Source organism: Pangasianodon hypophthalmus, chromosome 29 (genome assembly GCF_027358585.1).
Source record: "Pangasianodon hypophthalmus isolate fPanHyp1 chromosome 29, fPanHyp1.pri, whole genome shotgun sequence".
Taxonomy (NCBI): Eukaryota; Metazoa; Chordata; class Actinopteri; order Siluriformes; family Pangasiidae; genus Pangasianodon; species Pangasianodon hypophthalmus.
This window is the reverse complement of record NC_069738.1, coordinates 1,739,226-1,756,725: the sequence shown is the minus strand read 5'-3', so window position 1 is coordinate 1,756,725 and position 17,500 is coordinate 1,739,226. Positions and strand designations below refer to the sequence as shown.

Sequence of the window (17,500 nt, the reverse complement as noted above, 5' to 3'; positions counted from 1 at the left end):
GTGTGTGTGTGTGTGTATCAGGTACAGCACGTGGGAGCCGGAGGATAACATCCTGGACCCTCAGCTCGTTCTTGCCTTTGAGGAGAAGTGAGCGTCTCTCCTTACACTTCACATTAGCTGAAAAAATGCTGATCAGAATCCTTCAGTTCCTCCTTCTTCTCTCTGTCCGTCCCCAAGCCTTATCGTCTTACTGTGTGTGTGTGTGTGTGTGTGTGTGTGTGTGTGTGATAGGGAGGAGCGGGACAGAGCGCAGGTTCACAGGAGGAAAGGCCTGAGGCCCCGCAGACTCGTCTTACGGGTAAGAATCACTTCCCAGAAACCCATTTCTGTGTAACTTCCCTGACATGCAGCATAAACAGAACAGAGAACAGAACACCATGCCCTCTAAACCAGTCACTGATGTATGATGTCATCAGTGTGCGCCTCATATTCCTCCCACTACTGAGCCTCTTCAATTCCCTTAGTACAGGAAAGCAAAAACGTAGCTCCGAACTTCAGCTCACTGAATTGTTCAGTTATTAAAATCATAATGTGTAAAAGTATTATGATGTTTTATCTAGAGGAAAAAAAAAACGAAGATAATCTCATTTTTAATTTTATAGTTCGTCACGTCCAGGAGAGCGATTCCTGTCCTCATTCCTGGCTCATCCTGCACTCTACAGCAACTATTCACAGAGTCCTCGTTTAAAAGACAGATGAAAGTGCTGTATCTTCTACACGTTTAACACGTGTTTATGAAGGAAAGTGCAGAGTGCTGTGTGTGTCTCTGGGAAGCGCTGCACGAGGAGCTAGTCGACTCAGCAAGCGCTCTGTAGCTCATCAAACAAGCTAGTCGAGAGAGAGAGCTCAGAGGATCAGCGCTAATCGACAGCGCAGATAGCTTTAAACGCTACTCTAAGCCTCATTTATCACGCCGAAACCTCAACTTTCAACTATTAGAGGCGTAAAATGCTACGTCTGTGTTTGTTATAAAGGTTGTTCTTAACATTTTCTAGATCATCTATACACCGACGGACTTGAAAATTAAAACCAGAGTGTAATTAATCTTTAGAAAACACAGCTACAGTGAATCTTATTTAAATCATGATTAAAAGTTTGGTTTCTTCAGTTAATTAAACATCAGCTGTGATGTTAGCCGTGTTAGCTAAAGCTAGTGCTGTGTGTGTTTAGCGTCTCATTAAAGGAGCAGTGTGGAGTGTGTGGAGCCCTCTGCAGGCTGGGAGAGGAAGTGCAGCTAAAACACTTTCCTACAAATACTTTTCAAACTGCATTTGCCTCTTGGGGTGTTTTTCGTTTTCTTTCTTTCTTTCTTTCTTTTTGTAATGAAAGCTATGATTATGAAAGTCTAGTAAGACTTTTTTACAAACCCCATCTTTGAAAGATAAATATTGTGAGACTAATTGACTTTAATTCTGTTTAAAGGTTTTAATAATAATTTAAACATTAAACTGTTTAAACTATTATTATTATTTTAGATTATGATGATGTTTATTTGTGATTATTATGTGCGACTGATGAAAGCTCCATGGGACTATTATATGTTGTTAATTTTAAAAGTATTTATTTATTTATTTATTCACAAGGAATAAAAGGATGTGATTATAAATCACATTGTAAATATGTTATATGTGTGATTGTAAATATCTAATAATGTAAATACATATATTTATAAAAAAAGGAAATATAAATATATATATACATGTGAAGGAATACTTCACGTTTATACTGTGCAAAATAAAAGGCTGTTTTTTGTTGATTTAAAATATTTAATATATACTTTTATTTAAAAGAACAAAAACTGTTTGTTCGTAAGTTGGTGTGATAATTAATAACTAATTACTCAATCATTTAATTAGATAACTGAATCATTTTTATGATATTATATGATTTATGAAGTTACAGGACGGTGTTATTTATTGCGTGTTGTTTACGTGTGTTTTCCTTGTGATCATGTAGAACATCTACACCATGGAGCTCCGAAGCGCTCAGAAAACTTCGGAGAAACCCACGCCCCGATTCCGCCTGTCACTCGCCCGCTCCATGGGGGCGGGGCTACAGCATAATGGGCGGCGCTGCAGGAACGGCGAAGGCAGAGTCTACCACCACCACCACCACCTTTTGAAGCGCAGGAGCAGGCAGTGTGCGTCCAAACCGCCGGAAAGTGCAGAGTCGCCACGGCAACGAACAGCGGAGGCGGAGGATGAGGAGGAGAAAGAGTGGGAGAAAGAGGAGGAGCATCAGGAGAAGAAGAAGAGGAGGAAGATAGAAAAAGAGGAGCATCATGACATTCCACACGGTATGTGTAACACGGCATCGGCATGACAACTGTTGCTAAGATACAATGCATGTAGCGTGCACTGAAGGGGGTCAGAGAGGCCACGCTGAGTCTCTCGAGTCGTCACGACTCAGAGCTAGTGATCGCTAAAAAGCTAAATACAGCTCGCTAACTCGCTCTGCACTCTGCAGGAACATGAAGAGAAAGTCAGTGAAGATCTGAGCAGAGCTTTCAAAGCTGTTAGTGCACCAGTGAAACCACACACACACACACACACACACGCTGTACAGCGTATCGTGTCCTCAGGTATCTCAATGCGATATTTCTGCCGTATCGCTCCCTCTGATGACTCACTGAGAAAGTGCCATATTGCCTGGAGATATTCAGCGTGAGATGAGAGATGAAGCGTCAGCGATCTATTGGTTGGCGATCTAATGTTGTGCAACATTCATGAAAAAAAAAAAAAACAAGCACATCTTAGAGGTGTTTCAGCTGCAGTGCCGGTTACATCATCCTCACTTTCATCAGCAGAGCGACGCTGCAGAATGTTGCACGCAAGAACACAAACTGCAGTAATAACATGCATTCTTCTCACCAAGTTGTTTCTGGATCAAAGAAAAACTGCATCAGATCAGAAAACACTCACAGATCAGATAAGAAAGGTTTCATTTTTATTCGAGAGCGTTAGATCAGGTCTGGAGACTGACGCGCTCAGAGCCTCTGATTCTCCGACCACGCCGTACAGAGCATCAGATAACTTTTGTACACTTGAACGTTGCAATCTGATTGGCTCTCGGCTTCCAGCAGGAAAACAAGGTCTCCATACACAGAGGAAATTAACACTTTTTACTAAACTTTATTTACAAAACATGCTCTACGTGATTGCTGTTTCTTAGGAACCGTACACAGAGTCGTCTCGTACTCATGATGATCTCGTATTAACACATCTGCTGTTACGCATGTAACTGCACTTCGAATGTTTTCCTTTAAACGATCTTTCTGCTGTATCTTCTCCTGGTACGCTCTGGCCTTCACGTGCCCTCACAGGTAAAAATCAAGTGGGTTTAGATCTGAAGATCTCAGAATAAAACATTAACTACGTATGACACGTATGACATGTATTAATGGTGTAATACCCGTATAACCTTCACAGCAGAGACACCTTACCCCAAAATACTCCTTTTTCACTTCATACACAGAGCATCAGGCAGCTAGGAACTGTTAGTAAGATAGCTTACCAGCTAACAGGAGCATGATATAGTTCCTAATTAAGGCTACGTTTACACGACAGCGATGTAGTCAAAAACGGAAAAGTTTTTCCTCTTGCGTTTTCAAAAAGTTTCACGTTTACACGACAACGTTTTCAAAACGATTCGCGTTTACACGTATCCGCGATAACGGCCAGAAACGCTGTAGTGCGTATGCCAGGCCAGTAGTTGGCGCTGTCACCTTGTTAGTTGGTTGTAATATCGGTGAAGTAAATCCACACTTTGCTGAAGAAGCGTTAGCAAACTCTTGAGCAGCAACAACACGACCATGTTCTCCGCCATTGTTGTGTATGTTTGTTCGCGCTTGCCTTTACAATAGACGAGTACTGCGCATGTCTACATACCGAACACGTACTACGCACGCGCATGACGTCACCGTTTTCAAAGATTCCCGTATCGGGTGTTTACATGGAGACGATAACGGCAGCGTTTTCAAAAACTTGCACTTTGAAACCTGTTTTCAAAAATATGCGTTTTCAGTCCCCAAAATGCCGTTGTTGTGTAAACGAACAGAAAAACGCATAAAAAGTTTCCCGTTTTTGGCTGAAAACGTTGTCGTGTAAACGGCCCCTAAGATCTTTGATTCTCAAACACAAACATGAGAAACAGCGGTGTGTCTCAACCAGCCAGCTGGTAAGGAAAGGTCAATTTCAGGTTCATGTTTAAAACTTTTTCTATATAAACAATAAACAAGAATCTCACGTGTTTAACTCACGTGCTGTCTGGATTGTAACCTGTAGGAAACCACGGCAGCTTAGAAAACAGCCACGGAAACGTTATCTGTAACCTCAGACATTCTCACGTTTCATATAGCAGGCCGCTGTGGTGTTCGTAGTGCTGTAACGTAGCGCAGCCGCGTTCTTCACTGAAGCTTCTCATTTCTCTCTCACTCTCAGCCCAGGAGATGACAGAAGACCACGCCCCCTCAACACAGGAAGCTGTCATCACAGAGGGAAAACCAGAACACTGCGCTTCCTCCCCCGACCACGAGGTGGAGCCACCCAGCACTGAGACCGGTTCGGCTACGGCAACAGCGACGGACCAGTCAGCGAGCACTACTAACACAAACACACACGAGCACAAGCCAATCACAGACGCTTCAGGGGGCGGAGTCTCCCCAGATAAACCTATGACTGACAAATCACTGAAAAGCAGCTCAGAAGCGGGTGTGATCACAGACAGGGTCCAAAACCGAGCCTCGGTGATAACGGTGCGACATTTGATTGACAGGTTTGCGCAGGATGAGGAGAGAGAGACAGGTGAGACAGACAGCAAAGACAAGAGCGAGACAGACAAGGACGAGGTCACGGCCGAGTGCACCACAACCTTGCAGCTGAGCACGGAGGTCAGAACAGACGCGTCTGAGGCATCCGAGAGCACGCGGCATCCTGGGAAGGTGATCGTGACTAACGTGACGATTAACTCGCTGACGGTGACGTTTAAAGAGGCGATGACGGCGGAAGGGTTTTTCAGCAGCTACGGGCTGCAGGTCTGAGGGACGAGGAGGAAAGAGGAAACACACTTACAACCAAAAGTACTTCCTGTCGAATTGCTAATGTGGCTAACGATCAAAGAGAGAGGAGTTAGCAAATCATTTAGAGTAACGCATGCTAGCTCGAATTCGTTAGAAATGTTAGCATTTGAGGTGAAGTACGCCTTATTCATGCGAGAGTGAGGGATTACAGGACCAGCCAATGTGTTGATCTGTCGATGTTTTGAAGCCTTTCGCCGTTTTTGCTTTACAGATACTCGTCTGTTGTTAAAAAAGGGTTACGTTTCCGTCTCCGTCCTTTCGTTTTAGTGAAAACGTGAACAATAGTGGAAGGATTTCCATGTTGCTGACAGTGACGCCTTTAAATGCACGCAAAAACGAACGCTGTTTCCACTTAACGCATCGTTGGTGTTAACCGTTCCATTAAAAACAAAAGAAAAAAAAAAGATGATGTGTACGGATTTAGTGCAAGTTCTTGTTTCAGGGACAGCAATGACTAGATGACATCATCACCCCGTAGTCTCTGCAGCCCTGTCCCCCGTCTGGGACAGGTGAAGGTTTAGCCGGCTCGGGTTTTGCTCTGCCTTGTGCTCCGAGGCCTTGCTGCATTTTTAACGAGTCCGTATCGGTTCACATTACAAATGCCACCGCACAGGCTGTACTGAAGTGTAGGCTGCATTCACAAAGCGTTGGAAAACAGTGTGCTTTAGATGTATCTCTAGCATGCGACAAAGTCGAGCTGAAGTTCATGTGGTGACACTGCAACCAAAAATAAAAAAAATAAAAAAAGAGAGAGAAAAACATGCCGTTGTATGACTTGTAGTTTATCTATGGCAAGATTACATTTTTATTTGTATTTCCGATAAATAAAGTCACAAAAAAAAAAGTTTTGTGTCAAAGTTCTTTTGTGGATCATTTTTACTACATCAACAATTAAAAAATGACTTTATGACTAAATGACTTTATGAGTAAATACTTATTAATTAATTAATTAATCTGTGGGAAATTAATATGTGAAAGTGGTTACTGCAGCGCTCTTTTAACGTTTAAACATTGCATTGAAAGATCTTAATTTGCTCCTGTGGCATCAACTATAAGAGCCAATTACGTTCCAATTCGCAAAAGAAATCCACTGGTTTACTGGAGAAAAGTTAGAAATGGAAATCTGGATTATTTTATTTTATTTTATTTTATTTTAACTGAAGGCTCTTCTGTGCTCTCTGTTGTTTATGTTTTATTACTGAAATTTTAAGCTATTTATAATTCCAAAGCTTTGTGGGGATATAATTCAGTTCTGCTGTCTGCCTTTCATGACCTCTAGTGGTCCTAAGCAGAATAAATACAACAATTTTTTTAATCATACCAAAATTTACAAGATAATCATAACTACACATTTCACTTCACTAGTTACACCACAGCACTGTTGAAATGTGGATTCTGATCTGATCTGAAGGTGGTGATTACGTTCCACATAAACGGATTTAAAAATGTGTGTAACTGCTCATAAGGAGACGTTTATATTTAACATTTATGGAAGGAGTCTCCAGTGTCAGTACTTTGTAACAGTCAGCGGTAAAGCTGTAAGTTTTCTGATATCTTCAGGACAGAGGAGTTTACGGTTTCTCAGTAACATGACAAGATGCGTTTTTTTTTTCTTTTCTTATTAACTTCAAGAGAAAAGAGGCTGGTGAGGAAACGACTGTTTATAGCGGCTATATGTGATAACAAGAGCTAACAGAAATTACTTGCAGACGTTCCACAACATTAAATGTAACTATAAACAGATAAAAAAAAAGGGACATGTTCTTTATAAACAAAAAAATTGTAATCGTAAGCAGATTGCTGTGGAATAAAACAACTAAATCACTCTAGTAATCGACTTCAGGGTAGGAACAGTAACTCCGCTTCATCGCAAAACGCAATCACTGAGAGTTAATAATTACTTTCCTGTAAAACAATATTAATGCTTGGACATCACTGTCAAACAAACAAACTTGTTGTTGACATCATTTTATTACAAAAATGGTATGGAGTCCAAGGTTTGTTCCTTTGTACAGTAAAAAATAATTAAATTAAACTTAAAAAAAAAAAAAAAAAAAAATCAGCGCAATGAGATTTCTGAAAGTGGAGGCAATGTGGAAGGAGAGATCAGTTCTTTAGATAAACTCTAATCTCATCTATGCATATTAGCATAAACGCACACACACACACGCACGGGCGCGCAAGCTTCTGCGAATACACGCCTCCACTAGCCAGTAAGTGTCATAACAAGTACACACACATACACACTGGGGAAAACAGGACATGTGGTTTTCCCCATGTGGACACTATGGCTAGGCATTTTAAACAAATGTGGCACAAAAGAAGAAAGAAAAAGGAGAGAAAAAAAAGAAAAGGAAAAAAGGTCCACTGGCCGACACCACTAAGCTTTTCAGCCCACAACACTGTGATTTTTCTCTAAATCCATCAACGTAAATGTAAAGAAACCACTCTGCAAATTCTCAGGTATTAAAAATAGACTCTGTAGAATTGTAGCAGTCTCCAGGAGCCGAAAAAAAAAATCACTAGATAAAATAAATAACAGAATGAAAACCAAACCTTTCAAGGAAGATATGCTTGACATTTGAATAATTAACAATAACAAAAACAAGAATTGTAACATTTGTCGCATGTCTGTACTGTAAAAATAGTAACAGAGACTGCTTCAAGGAGCAAAAAAATATTTATAAAATAAAACCCATTGCATTCAATAAATCAGTACTTTACATTTTTAAAATATTAAAAAATATATCTTAAAAAGGTAAATACTCCCCCAGGCCTGAAAATATTACCTGTGTTCTATTCTCTGAGTCTGAGAAACAAGCCTTTATTTGTTCACAATTGGCAAAAAACAGAAAGAAAAGAAGAAAAAGAGCCATAATTTAGCGTTCACACTCATAACATTCCGGTTATGTAATTTCTGCATCTCCCATAGGAAGATCAGAGTTCAAGGTGTTCATAGTTAAGAAAAAATTAAATAATTAATAACCGTAATATAAAAAACAAAGCTAACACTGTCTCTGGCAAGGTTTTCTAACTACATGTCTAATGAGTTCATGTTCACCCCGAGATCCTGCCCGCTAGGGGGTCGTATGTCTTTCGCTCCCGCAGGGTGGAGTCCCACCATGCCGCTGAGATGCGGCAGCATCGGGTTCCCCCCAGGGTCCATAGCATTCTGCTGTAGCTGGGGAGGAGGTGGAGGAGGAGCCATGCCAGGTAGGTGCTGCTGTAGATGGGCGGGGTGTGGTGAAGCTGTTTGAGTCTGCTGCATTCGTGGGGACGGACTCGAGTGTGGCGGCTGCGATTGCGGACGAGGGGAAGGTTGAGGCGATCGCACTTGGTTGCTGAGAGAGTTAGGGAGCGGCTGGCCCTGCAGATGTGGTGACTGCGACATTTGCTGCTGTGGGCTCATGGGATTGTTCTGCTGTGCAGGCGAAGTCCCACCTAGGTGCTGCTTCTGTTGCTGAAGCAGTCGCTGGTGGATTGCTTGCTGCAGCATTGCCGGAGATGATGAAGGCTGTGTCCCTCCTTGTCCTGGCTGCATCTGTGGACCACCTCTATCAGGCCCTTGCAGCCCAGCATTCTGCTGCTGCTGCTGCTGCTGCATTTGCAATCTGTGTTGATGCTGCAGTCTCTGCTGCAAGGCTGCAGCGGCCTGCTGCTGTGCAGTGTTGCCTGGGTAACCCTGCTGCTGTGCCGGGTTTCCTGGAAAAGCCTGCTGCTGGGTCAAGTTGCCTGGAAAACCCTGCTGCTGGGTTAAGTTGCCTGGAAAACCCTGCTGCTGGGTTGAGTTCCCTGGGTAACCTGGTTGCTGTGCCGAGTTGCCTGGGTAACCCTGCTGCTGAGCCGAGTTGCCTGGGTAACCCTGCTGCTGGGTCGAATTGCCTGGGTAACCCTGCTGCTGTTGCGCGTTGCCTGGGTAAGCTTGCTGCTGTGCAGAGTTGCCTGGGAAACCCTGGGTTGGGTTACCTGGGTAACCCTGCTGCGGTGCCGAGTTGCCTGGGTAACCTTGCTGCTGGGCCCCAGGTTGCACCCCTGGTTGCGTCTGCTGACCCTGCTGACCCATGTAGCCTTGCTGCTGTGGGAATGCAGCATGATTTCCCCCTGGCTGCTGCTGCTGCTGCTGCTGTTGTTGTTGTTGTTGAAGCTGTAGTTTCTGCTGCTGTCTCCTTAACAGCAACTCTCTGAACTGTGGATTCATATTGACCACATTGGGAGGCACTTGGCCCGGTATTCCTTGCTGTTGCTGTTGTAACCCGGCAACTTGCTGCTGCTGAAGCAGGGGCCTCTGAGGTTGTTGCATTTGCTGCTGCTGCTGTTGCAGCTGGGCAAGTTGGGCTTGTCCCATATTCATGGATGGCTGAAGCCCACAAGCATTGACTCCCACTGGTTGGCTGCTCATGGCCACTGGCGCTCCCTGTGCACCAGCAGGACCTCCTGGCCCATTTTTATACTTGTAAACCCGCTGCTTTATAAATGCAGCCATTAGTTGTGGGTTGGAGCGAAGAATGTTGAGAACCTGCTGCTGCTGCTGAGGTGAGCTAGGTGACCGCAGGGTTTGTAGGAGTTCCTGCACCGTTCCCTGAGGAAGACTCCCACCTGCCATTCCACCTGCAGCACTGCCCTGCAGTCCACTCTGCACCATATTCATCAAGGCATTGTGATTTGGCATTTGCGGCTGCTGCTGTGGCTGTTGAGACTGCTGCATTTGTTGCTGCATTGTAGCCACCCCAGGCTGGTTCATAATTGGAGGTCTCTGCTGAGGTGGAATCCCCTGTCCTGTCCATTGCTGCTGAGCAGAAGGCTGAAGCTGCACATTTGCTCTTTGCTGCATCTGCACCTGTGGAGGAAGCTGGCCCTGTGCATTAGGCTGTGGTACAGGTTGCTGCTGCATGGGTCCTGTTCCAGCCATCATTCCTTGAGGTCCCTGCTGCTGCTCTATCTGGCCTTGGGGAACAGTAGCTTGTGCATGAGGAGGTAGCCCTGTTCCACCTACCATGCCAACCCCTGGATGGTTCATCCCCATCTGTGTTTGGGGTTGTTGGTGGTGTGGGTATGGCGGCATCATGCCTGTCTGGGTAGCTTGCCTCTGTAGTAGCTGAGCTTTTGCCATATTTCTTTGTGCATCTGCCACTTGCTGAATCTTCTTTGCAATTTCCACAGCTGCTGGAGGAGGACCTGCTGCCTGCTGCAGTGGACCTGCCCCTAAGCTGCTGGGGCTTGCAGGACCCAGGCCTGGTTTGCCTGTAGAGCCTGGAGGTCGCGGGCCATACTGAGTCAAACTGTTGGGATGTGGTGACTGTCCCGTCTGTTGTTGAGAAACCATTTGAGGCTGGGGAGATGTCATCACTCCCGGAGCACCTTGCATTTGCTGAAATTGTTGATGGCCAGGGTGCTGGGGAGGAATGTTGCCCTGTGGTTGCTGTAGCTGCTGAGGGGATGCAGCAGGAATGACTCCCATTCCAGGCTGGGGTACAGGCGCAAGACTTTGTTGGGTAGGTGTCTGAGGGGTGGGAGGCTGGGTACCCACTGATGTTGGTGTGCTACGACCCGTGGCGCAGTTGTTGCCTGGCGATGGAAGCCCTCCAGGTGGGCCACCACCAAGAGGAGGCTGCCCAGTCCGCTGCATGGTGGCCATGCGCCTACGCAGCATCTGCGCTTGCTGTAGTCTGTGCTGCAGCTGCTGCTGTCGGAGTTTCTGCTTTATGTTGAGGCAAAATGGCACAGGGCACTTGTTCTCCTGGCAGTGCTTGGCATGGTAGCAGCACAAAGCAATGAGCTGCTTGCAGATGGGACAGCCACCATTTGTCTTGCGCTTGCAGCCCTTTGTGTGCTGCACCACCCTCTTCATCTTCTGGCAAGATGGCAGGGAGCAGTTGGCATTGCGACACTGACAGGCATGCACCAAAGACTGGATGCAGCGCTGGATGCTAAGACGACGAGAGTCACCAGGGTTCTGAGTGGCCGCTGTTGCCTGGTTGCTACTCTCATCATCTAGACCCAGACCAAGCTTCTCCATCTTGTGCTCATGACCCTTTGTTTTATAGCAAGTGATACAAAGGTCATAGTCCTGCAAAGAATAAAGAAATTCCCTTTAGTACTTTGAGAAAATGTTTTGACAACTGTCCCTGTTTCTTAAAAAATCTCCTTAATTTATTCTCTTGCATGGGATCATGGTGCATGAATCACCTAAGTGCAACAACATTAATTAGAATTGGCAACAAACACTACTCAAAAGGAGCACCATCAACCTCTCTTACCTCACAGACGGTGCAGTGGAAGCGTGTCTCCACATGATGTTTGCACTCATTGCAGGTGTAGACAAAGCGATCCTGGCTTTGGTTGTGCAGTTCCACCAGCATACACATTGAGCTCCACTTGGCTCGTCGCAAAGAGCTGAACTCCAGGTGCTTGTCCCGAGCCAGCGTCAGAAAGGCATCACGCCCGTCCATCAGGTCGCACGCCATCAGGGGGTCTGGATCTATGATGGCGGGTAGCGAGTTGACGGCAGGGCCAGCAAGGAGGCGGATGACGAAGAAGACCTAAGAACACCAAAGTGGTAGGAAAATGGTCAGAATTAGCTTGATATGTTTTTGTGTAAAGGGAGACATTGTCAAAGCCTGTTTGAATTAGTAAGAAGATTACCTCTTTGTGTTTCTCCATGGTAGCGTAGAGTTTTTGGGATAGGTCATTTGAGACACTGGGCATGCCTGGTTTCTTCTTATTGGCTCGGCTCATGCTGCTTTTGTTCTTGTTCGTCTTCTTGTTGTTCTTTTTCTTCGCATTCTTGCTGTCACCCTCCGTGGCCTGCAGAAGCAAATAAGAAGTGAGATTTAGAGCAAAGCAAAATTTGTATAAAAACACAACTTGACATGACCACAACAGGAATATTGGTGCTATCTATTTCTCAGAGACATGTTCATCTTTTTGAGGCTTCAGAATGTAAACTCACATCAACACTTTCGTTGGAGGTGCTGTTCTCCTCTCTCTTCCTCTCCTCCTCTTCTTGCTCCAGCTCTTTGATGCTCTCCTCCAGCACGTTGGGCCAGAAATCGCCCTCAAAATAAGGCAGCTCCTTTGCGCTCGTCAGGCGATCCTCAGTTGCCTGTTTAAAGATGTCCTAGGAGAGGGAAGGAGAAGAAAATGGGTCAGGGGTTAAAACGAAATGTGGAGCAGAGCTTCTTTACATAAACATAGCTGCATGCACACACACACACACACACACACACACACAAACACACATGAGCAGATACAGAGAACAAGGAGAAGCTCTGAGGGGGGGAAATGGGCCAAACTGTTCAGCAGGGATTTTGAACAACCTTCTTCAAAGTTTACCACCAAAGCAATGGCTACCTTGTAGTCATGAACAATTCGCTCTGCCACAGCCTTGTCCAGCATCTTCTTGTACCACTCCTGCAGCCGTTTGGGTTTGGGGATCTTCTGATCCGGTGGGTGACAGTGGAAGATGTAGTCATCTCCTTCACTTGGTGGACACGCCCAGATATGTCCTGTGGTGAACCCCAACTTCTTCACGTATTCCAGGTACCCGACTAGGATCTCGTGATACACACCTGTCCTCAGATGACGTGGCTGAAAAAAGTGCACACTGTCCAGGTAGGAGATATACACACGTCTGCACAAAGAGATGAACAGATGGAAGGAGAGACGAGAATGAGTAAACAAGGCAGTTGAACGTTGATAAACATGCTTAAGGCTCAGTTTCCAGGCAACAGTATCACATGGCCACAGACACATGCACTCGAATTTTTTTGGGAGGGAAAAGAAGCTTCTTTCTTTGACTTAATCAGGTATCTAGGAGACAAAAGGCCTTCTTTGGCGCATTTTCTCTCACCTCTGATTGGGTGGAGGACAATCTGAGCCATATTCTTGAACGTGCATTCCGAAAAAACACACATCCACTCCGCTGATGTCCTCGAACGCAAACAGAGCCTTCGTCCGGTAGGGGAAAGACTCAGCCATTTCACCACTGTCCACAAATCTGCCAACACAAATGCACATTATTACTCAAGTGAATGTTAAATTCATATTTTTTAAATGATACCACTTGATATTTTGGATGGTGATGTTTTCTATATGGCTGGATTGTCGGTTACTGTTGTTGCCATAAGAGAATGATCCCAAGATCCATATGGACGGAAAGACAGATCTAAACACAACAATCCAACTGGACTCCCACCTGGACTTCATTCCTGGCTTCACTTCAACCATTTTGTCGGAGACATGAACAACCCGGATAGTGACATCACCAGTTTCTGGATGATTCTGTCGCTTCAGGAACTCGTTCACTCTTGTCTCCAGGAAGTTGCCCAGCTTTGTCTGGGGAAGCCCTGAGAGACGAGACAGGACGAGGAAGAAAAAAAAAATAATGCTGCTGTTAGGATGATGTCTATATAAATCCTGACAGCATTGATAAGTTGCATCACATGATCGCCATAGCAACCGCACAGATCACCAACAGGTGATGACAAATTGTGTTCCTGTAATAAACATTCCTGACGGATGGCAATAACCAGACTGACGTGAAGCGAAGTTACTTTTACAAACCCAAAGTTGATTATTTTCCCCCCAAGTGTTTTTATTCCTTAAACACCACAGCAAATTAATTATTAAAGAATAACATGTCATACTTTCTATTTGTTTACAGCTATATTTAATGTTGTGGAACACCCATGAAACAAGTTACTTCCTTTTATCGCTTACGTTACAGCAGCTATAAACAGTCATTCTCTCCTTAGCCTCTCTTTTTATTCTCTTTAAGTTAAAAAAAAAAAAAAAAAAAAAAAAAAAAAAAAAAACGCAGCTTGTCGTGTTACCGAAAAACCGCAAAGAAGCGTAAACTCCTGTCCTGAAGACGTCGAAAAACTTAAAGTTACAGCTGAGTTACTGACACTGGAGACTCCTTCCATACATGTTACATAAACACATTTCTCCTTACAGAAAACTTCACCATATCAATGATTTTTTTAATCTGTTTATGTGGAACGTCTGCTGTACAAGTCTCTGTGTATGAGCTGTTGCTATAGAAACAATAATGTATTATAAATCTGTGATTTGCAGCTGCACTACTGACGGACACGACACACACAATCTCTGTTCCTGACGTGACTTTCAGGCTGCAGTAAAGCACACTGCGGGCTAATCTATCTGCACTGATCCACAGATTGCGTATTGAATAAGATAAATACACAAAATGGACAAGTAATTTTGCTCATTCTCCATGAACACTGCTCAGAAATCAGCTTGTATCATTTTGCAGGACGCACTGCGAATCTCAGCTGTGTAAGTTGCGTGAGTTTCAATAACGTGCCGTAAAACACACCAGAAGCTTCCAGATATAGTGATGATAAATAGTGTAACTGTCCAGAATCATCTTCTACAAGTCCTGCAGAAGACTTGAGCAGAAGTCTACTAATTATTTAGCAAACACTTACTTTTGGCGGCGTATTTATTCTCCTTCCTCGTCTTATTGGACGCCTTCAAGCAGCCGTCACACACGAAGCTGTAGAGAGATGTAATGTAGAGGTGAAGAGAGATCCCTGAGAAAGCTGATCTCCTAACTACATCCAGTGTTTACTCGTGACTTGGCACTGTTTTGAATACAGACAGAAACCAGCTCACCCTGACGGCCATATCGTCTCGTTGTGCAGGACGCAGATTTGATGCATTTTACGAGCACAGTCGGAACATTCCACAAATCTGCAGCAGGAAAAGTCACATACGTAACTGTTAACTTACTGACGCAAAATATCAAACATTCACGCCATAAAACCCTTCAAACCGCTGATCTATATGATGAGACTTACAGCTCCGGGTCGAGGGTGTCGTTCTTCTTCTTCTCAAACTGGTCTTTATTAATGGAGCTGAAAAGAAGAAAAAAAAAAAAAAAAAAAAAAAAAAAAAAAAAAAACAGGGGTTAACCGATTAGTTCATTAAACTAATTAGGAAAAATTAGAATAAAATAAAACAAGCTATGAGTAATGCACACATTTAAACCAACACTAATTACACTACACTATTAATTACGCTAATTAAAGACTAAATTAATCAGTAATTGTAAAAGTTATCTAATGAGTAAAATACAATCCAGTCTCTATAAAGCATGTTCTTAATTTTTTTTTTTTTTTTTGAGCTGATCAACATATTCCTTACAAGTTAACTTGTTATAAATGATTAAGTTATACATACTTACGAAGTAAGTTTAGATACTATTAAAAAATTAGGGTGTGCAGGTTAAAATACATTAACTAAACAAAATAATAACAAAAATTAAAAGTTTATATACTCTGTGACTAACTAAGAATAATAAATTCACATAAATTCACATGTTGGATACAAAGAAGTAAAAAAAACAACAGAAATTAACATTAATATACAAGATAACAGAGCTGTAAATAAATTTAATCAACAAGATACTAACAGAAGTTAAAGCACACAATAACAAATACTTTATATTACAATTTATGTGAAGTGAATATCACTTTTTAAATCTTTTATCGAGTTATTTCATCAATAACTTGCTAATATTTAACTTGAATATTATCAGTTACATGAAACAGCAACTTATAAGAAGTTAACATCTAAATCTACAAAGTAAGACAGTATTAAAAGTTATTATATTTAGATATAGACCGATAAATAGATAGATAAACATACTAGTATGTTATTTTAAATAAAGACTGATATCAAAATTTAAACTGTACTTTCTCTTTTTTCCATTTAAGTCGTATACATGAACATATTGACTTTTTTTTTTTTTTTTTTTAGAGCGAACTTGCTGAATGTTATCAAGTCGTATAAATAAAACAACACAAGGAATAGAAAAGATATTAAAATACAAATTAACATTATATTAAATGTTATACATAGATATACAATTTTTTTTGTAAACCAGATGTTACCAGATGTTGTACACATGTTTTACAGTACAGGTGAGCATCCTATCAAATCTTAAACACAGTAACATTCTGTAATAAATTAAGGAATTTTAACTCTTATAATTTTAAATCTTATATTGTTTTACACAATATATAACTTTTGGTTATATATAAAACAACATTCTGCCATAACCCGCTTACCTTCTGATAAAATTACAGATATACAACTTTAAACACATTGTTAATAACTTCTTAACTCTTTACAGCGTGTTGTTTTATAAACGCTGATAACATTAACATGCTAGTACGCAATAATTGTTGTTAAGGACAATGTTAAGGTATAAGAAGTTGTATATTATCAAGTTTAAAAAAAAAATACTCCAAAGCCAGATAGTATTTCTACATTTTTGCACCATTTTCATTTCTTTAGCTTTATATTTGTATTGTGATATTATACAACATTCAACAATATACTGTATTAGTTTATTAACCTGCAGCCTGAACAGATTAAACGTGATGAACGTTAACAGACGATCACTACGTAAGAAATTAATAATTACTATATTAATTAATGATAAATTAATGATTGTAGTGCAGACATGGATGCGATGCAGTACTCACATTTGTGGCTGTGTGGGGTCGTCGCTCAGGGACACGTTCTCGCCCTGGATTTCATTGAAACACTTCTCACAGAAGTGGTACCTGTTAGCAAGAAGCCCATATTTGGGTGAACTACACCGTTCGCCAAGAGCACAGCCAATCACAGAGAAGGCACGCAGAGGGAGTCACCAATCAGGACAGGGCAGGCACACGGGGCAGGAGAGGGGTCGTCGCCGGAAGCAGCCAATCATGAAGCAGAAGGGTTTTTTTTGGGGCGTGTGAGCCGATTGATTTGATTGGTGGCGTGTAAATTTTCGGAGAGAGGATGATTGGTCGCACCAAAGCAGGCCAATGCAGACATCACAAGCATCAAAGAACAAAGAGGGAGAGAAAAAAAGAAAGAGGAGGGAAGGACAGAATGAAGAATTAAAAAAAAAAATAAATAAAAGAGTGAAAAACAACAAAAAAAAAAAAAATAGAATGAAATGAAAAAAGTGGAACAGAGAGAGGTGGAGAAAATGAATCAATACGTTCAGGACAAACACGACTGTCTAACCAAGCTAAAGAAGCCAAGCAAAGCAACCTCACCTCCTATCCACCGAGCCCTTAAACATCTCACTCACACACACACACACACACATATATATATATATATAAACACACACACACACACACACACTCACTCAGAGTGTAACGATAAGGCCAGTGGAGGGCAAAAATAAACAGGTGGATACGGAGGAACAGTGTTGGTGCACCTGAGACCATCATCCTGTCAGAGCGCTTTAAAGAGAACCCTCATCTGTAACATGGGTTAAATACACACACACACACACACACACATACACACACACACACACGCGCGCGCACACGCGCACACACACACACACACACACGCACACGCACGCACGCACGCACACACGCACACACACAC

General features: G+C 42.7%; 2 protein-coding genes across 4 annotated transcripts in view; one reads left to right on the top strand and one right to left on the bottom strand.

Annotated features, from left to right (window-relative positions):
- Window positions 1-5,916, top strand: part of cbx7a (chromobox homolog 7a) — a 9,699-nt gene extending 3,783 nt beyond the window's left edge. Inside the window, exons 3-6 of the mRNA XM_026910204.3 lie at window positions 22-87; window positions 232-298; window positions 1,957-2,296; window positions 4,440-5,916. Of these exons, the coding sequence (XP_026766005.3) occupies window positions 22-87; window positions 232-298; window positions 1,957-2,296; window positions 4,440-5,038 (1,072 nt within the window). The 3' untranslated portion in view covers window positions 5,039-5,916. The remainder of the gene's footprint in view (window positions 1-21; window positions 88-231; window positions 299-1,956; window positions 2,297-4,439) is intronic.
- Window positions 5,917-7,029: 1,113 nt separating this feature from the next.
- ep300b (E1A binding protein p300 b) overlaps window positions 7,030-17,500 on the bottom strand; it is a 36,982-nt gene continuing 26,511 nt past the window's right edge. For 2 of the 3 annotated variants that reach the window (XM_053231237.1, XM_034301475.2), the window contains 11 exons: window positions 16,591-16,701; window positions 14,899-14,955; window positions 14,714-14,791; window positions 14,527-14,594; window positions 13,272-13,422; window positions 12,927-13,073; window positions 12,428-12,707; window positions 12,027-12,194; window positions 11,720-11,881; window positions 11,335-11,616; window positions 7,030-11,144 (listed from right to left, as the gene is read on the bottom strand). In XM_053231237.1, the coding sequence (XP_053087212.1) occupies window positions 8,112-11,144; window positions 11,335-11,616; window positions 11,720-11,881; window positions 12,027-12,194; window positions 12,428-12,707; window positions 12,927-13,073; window positions 13,272-13,422; window positions 14,527-14,594; window positions 14,714-14,791; window positions 14,899-14,955; window positions 16,591-16,701 (4,537 nt within the window). In that variant the 3' untranslated portion in view covers window positions 7,030-8,111. The remainder of the gene's footprint in view (window positions 11,145-11,334; window positions 11,617-11,719; window positions 11,882-12,026; window positions 12,195-12,427; window positions 12,708-12,926; window positions 13,074-13,271; window positions 13,423-14,526; window positions 14,595-14,713; window positions 14,792-14,898; window positions 14,956-16,590; window positions 16,702-17,500) is intronic. The other variant, XM_034301476.2, reaches the window with a different exon arrangement.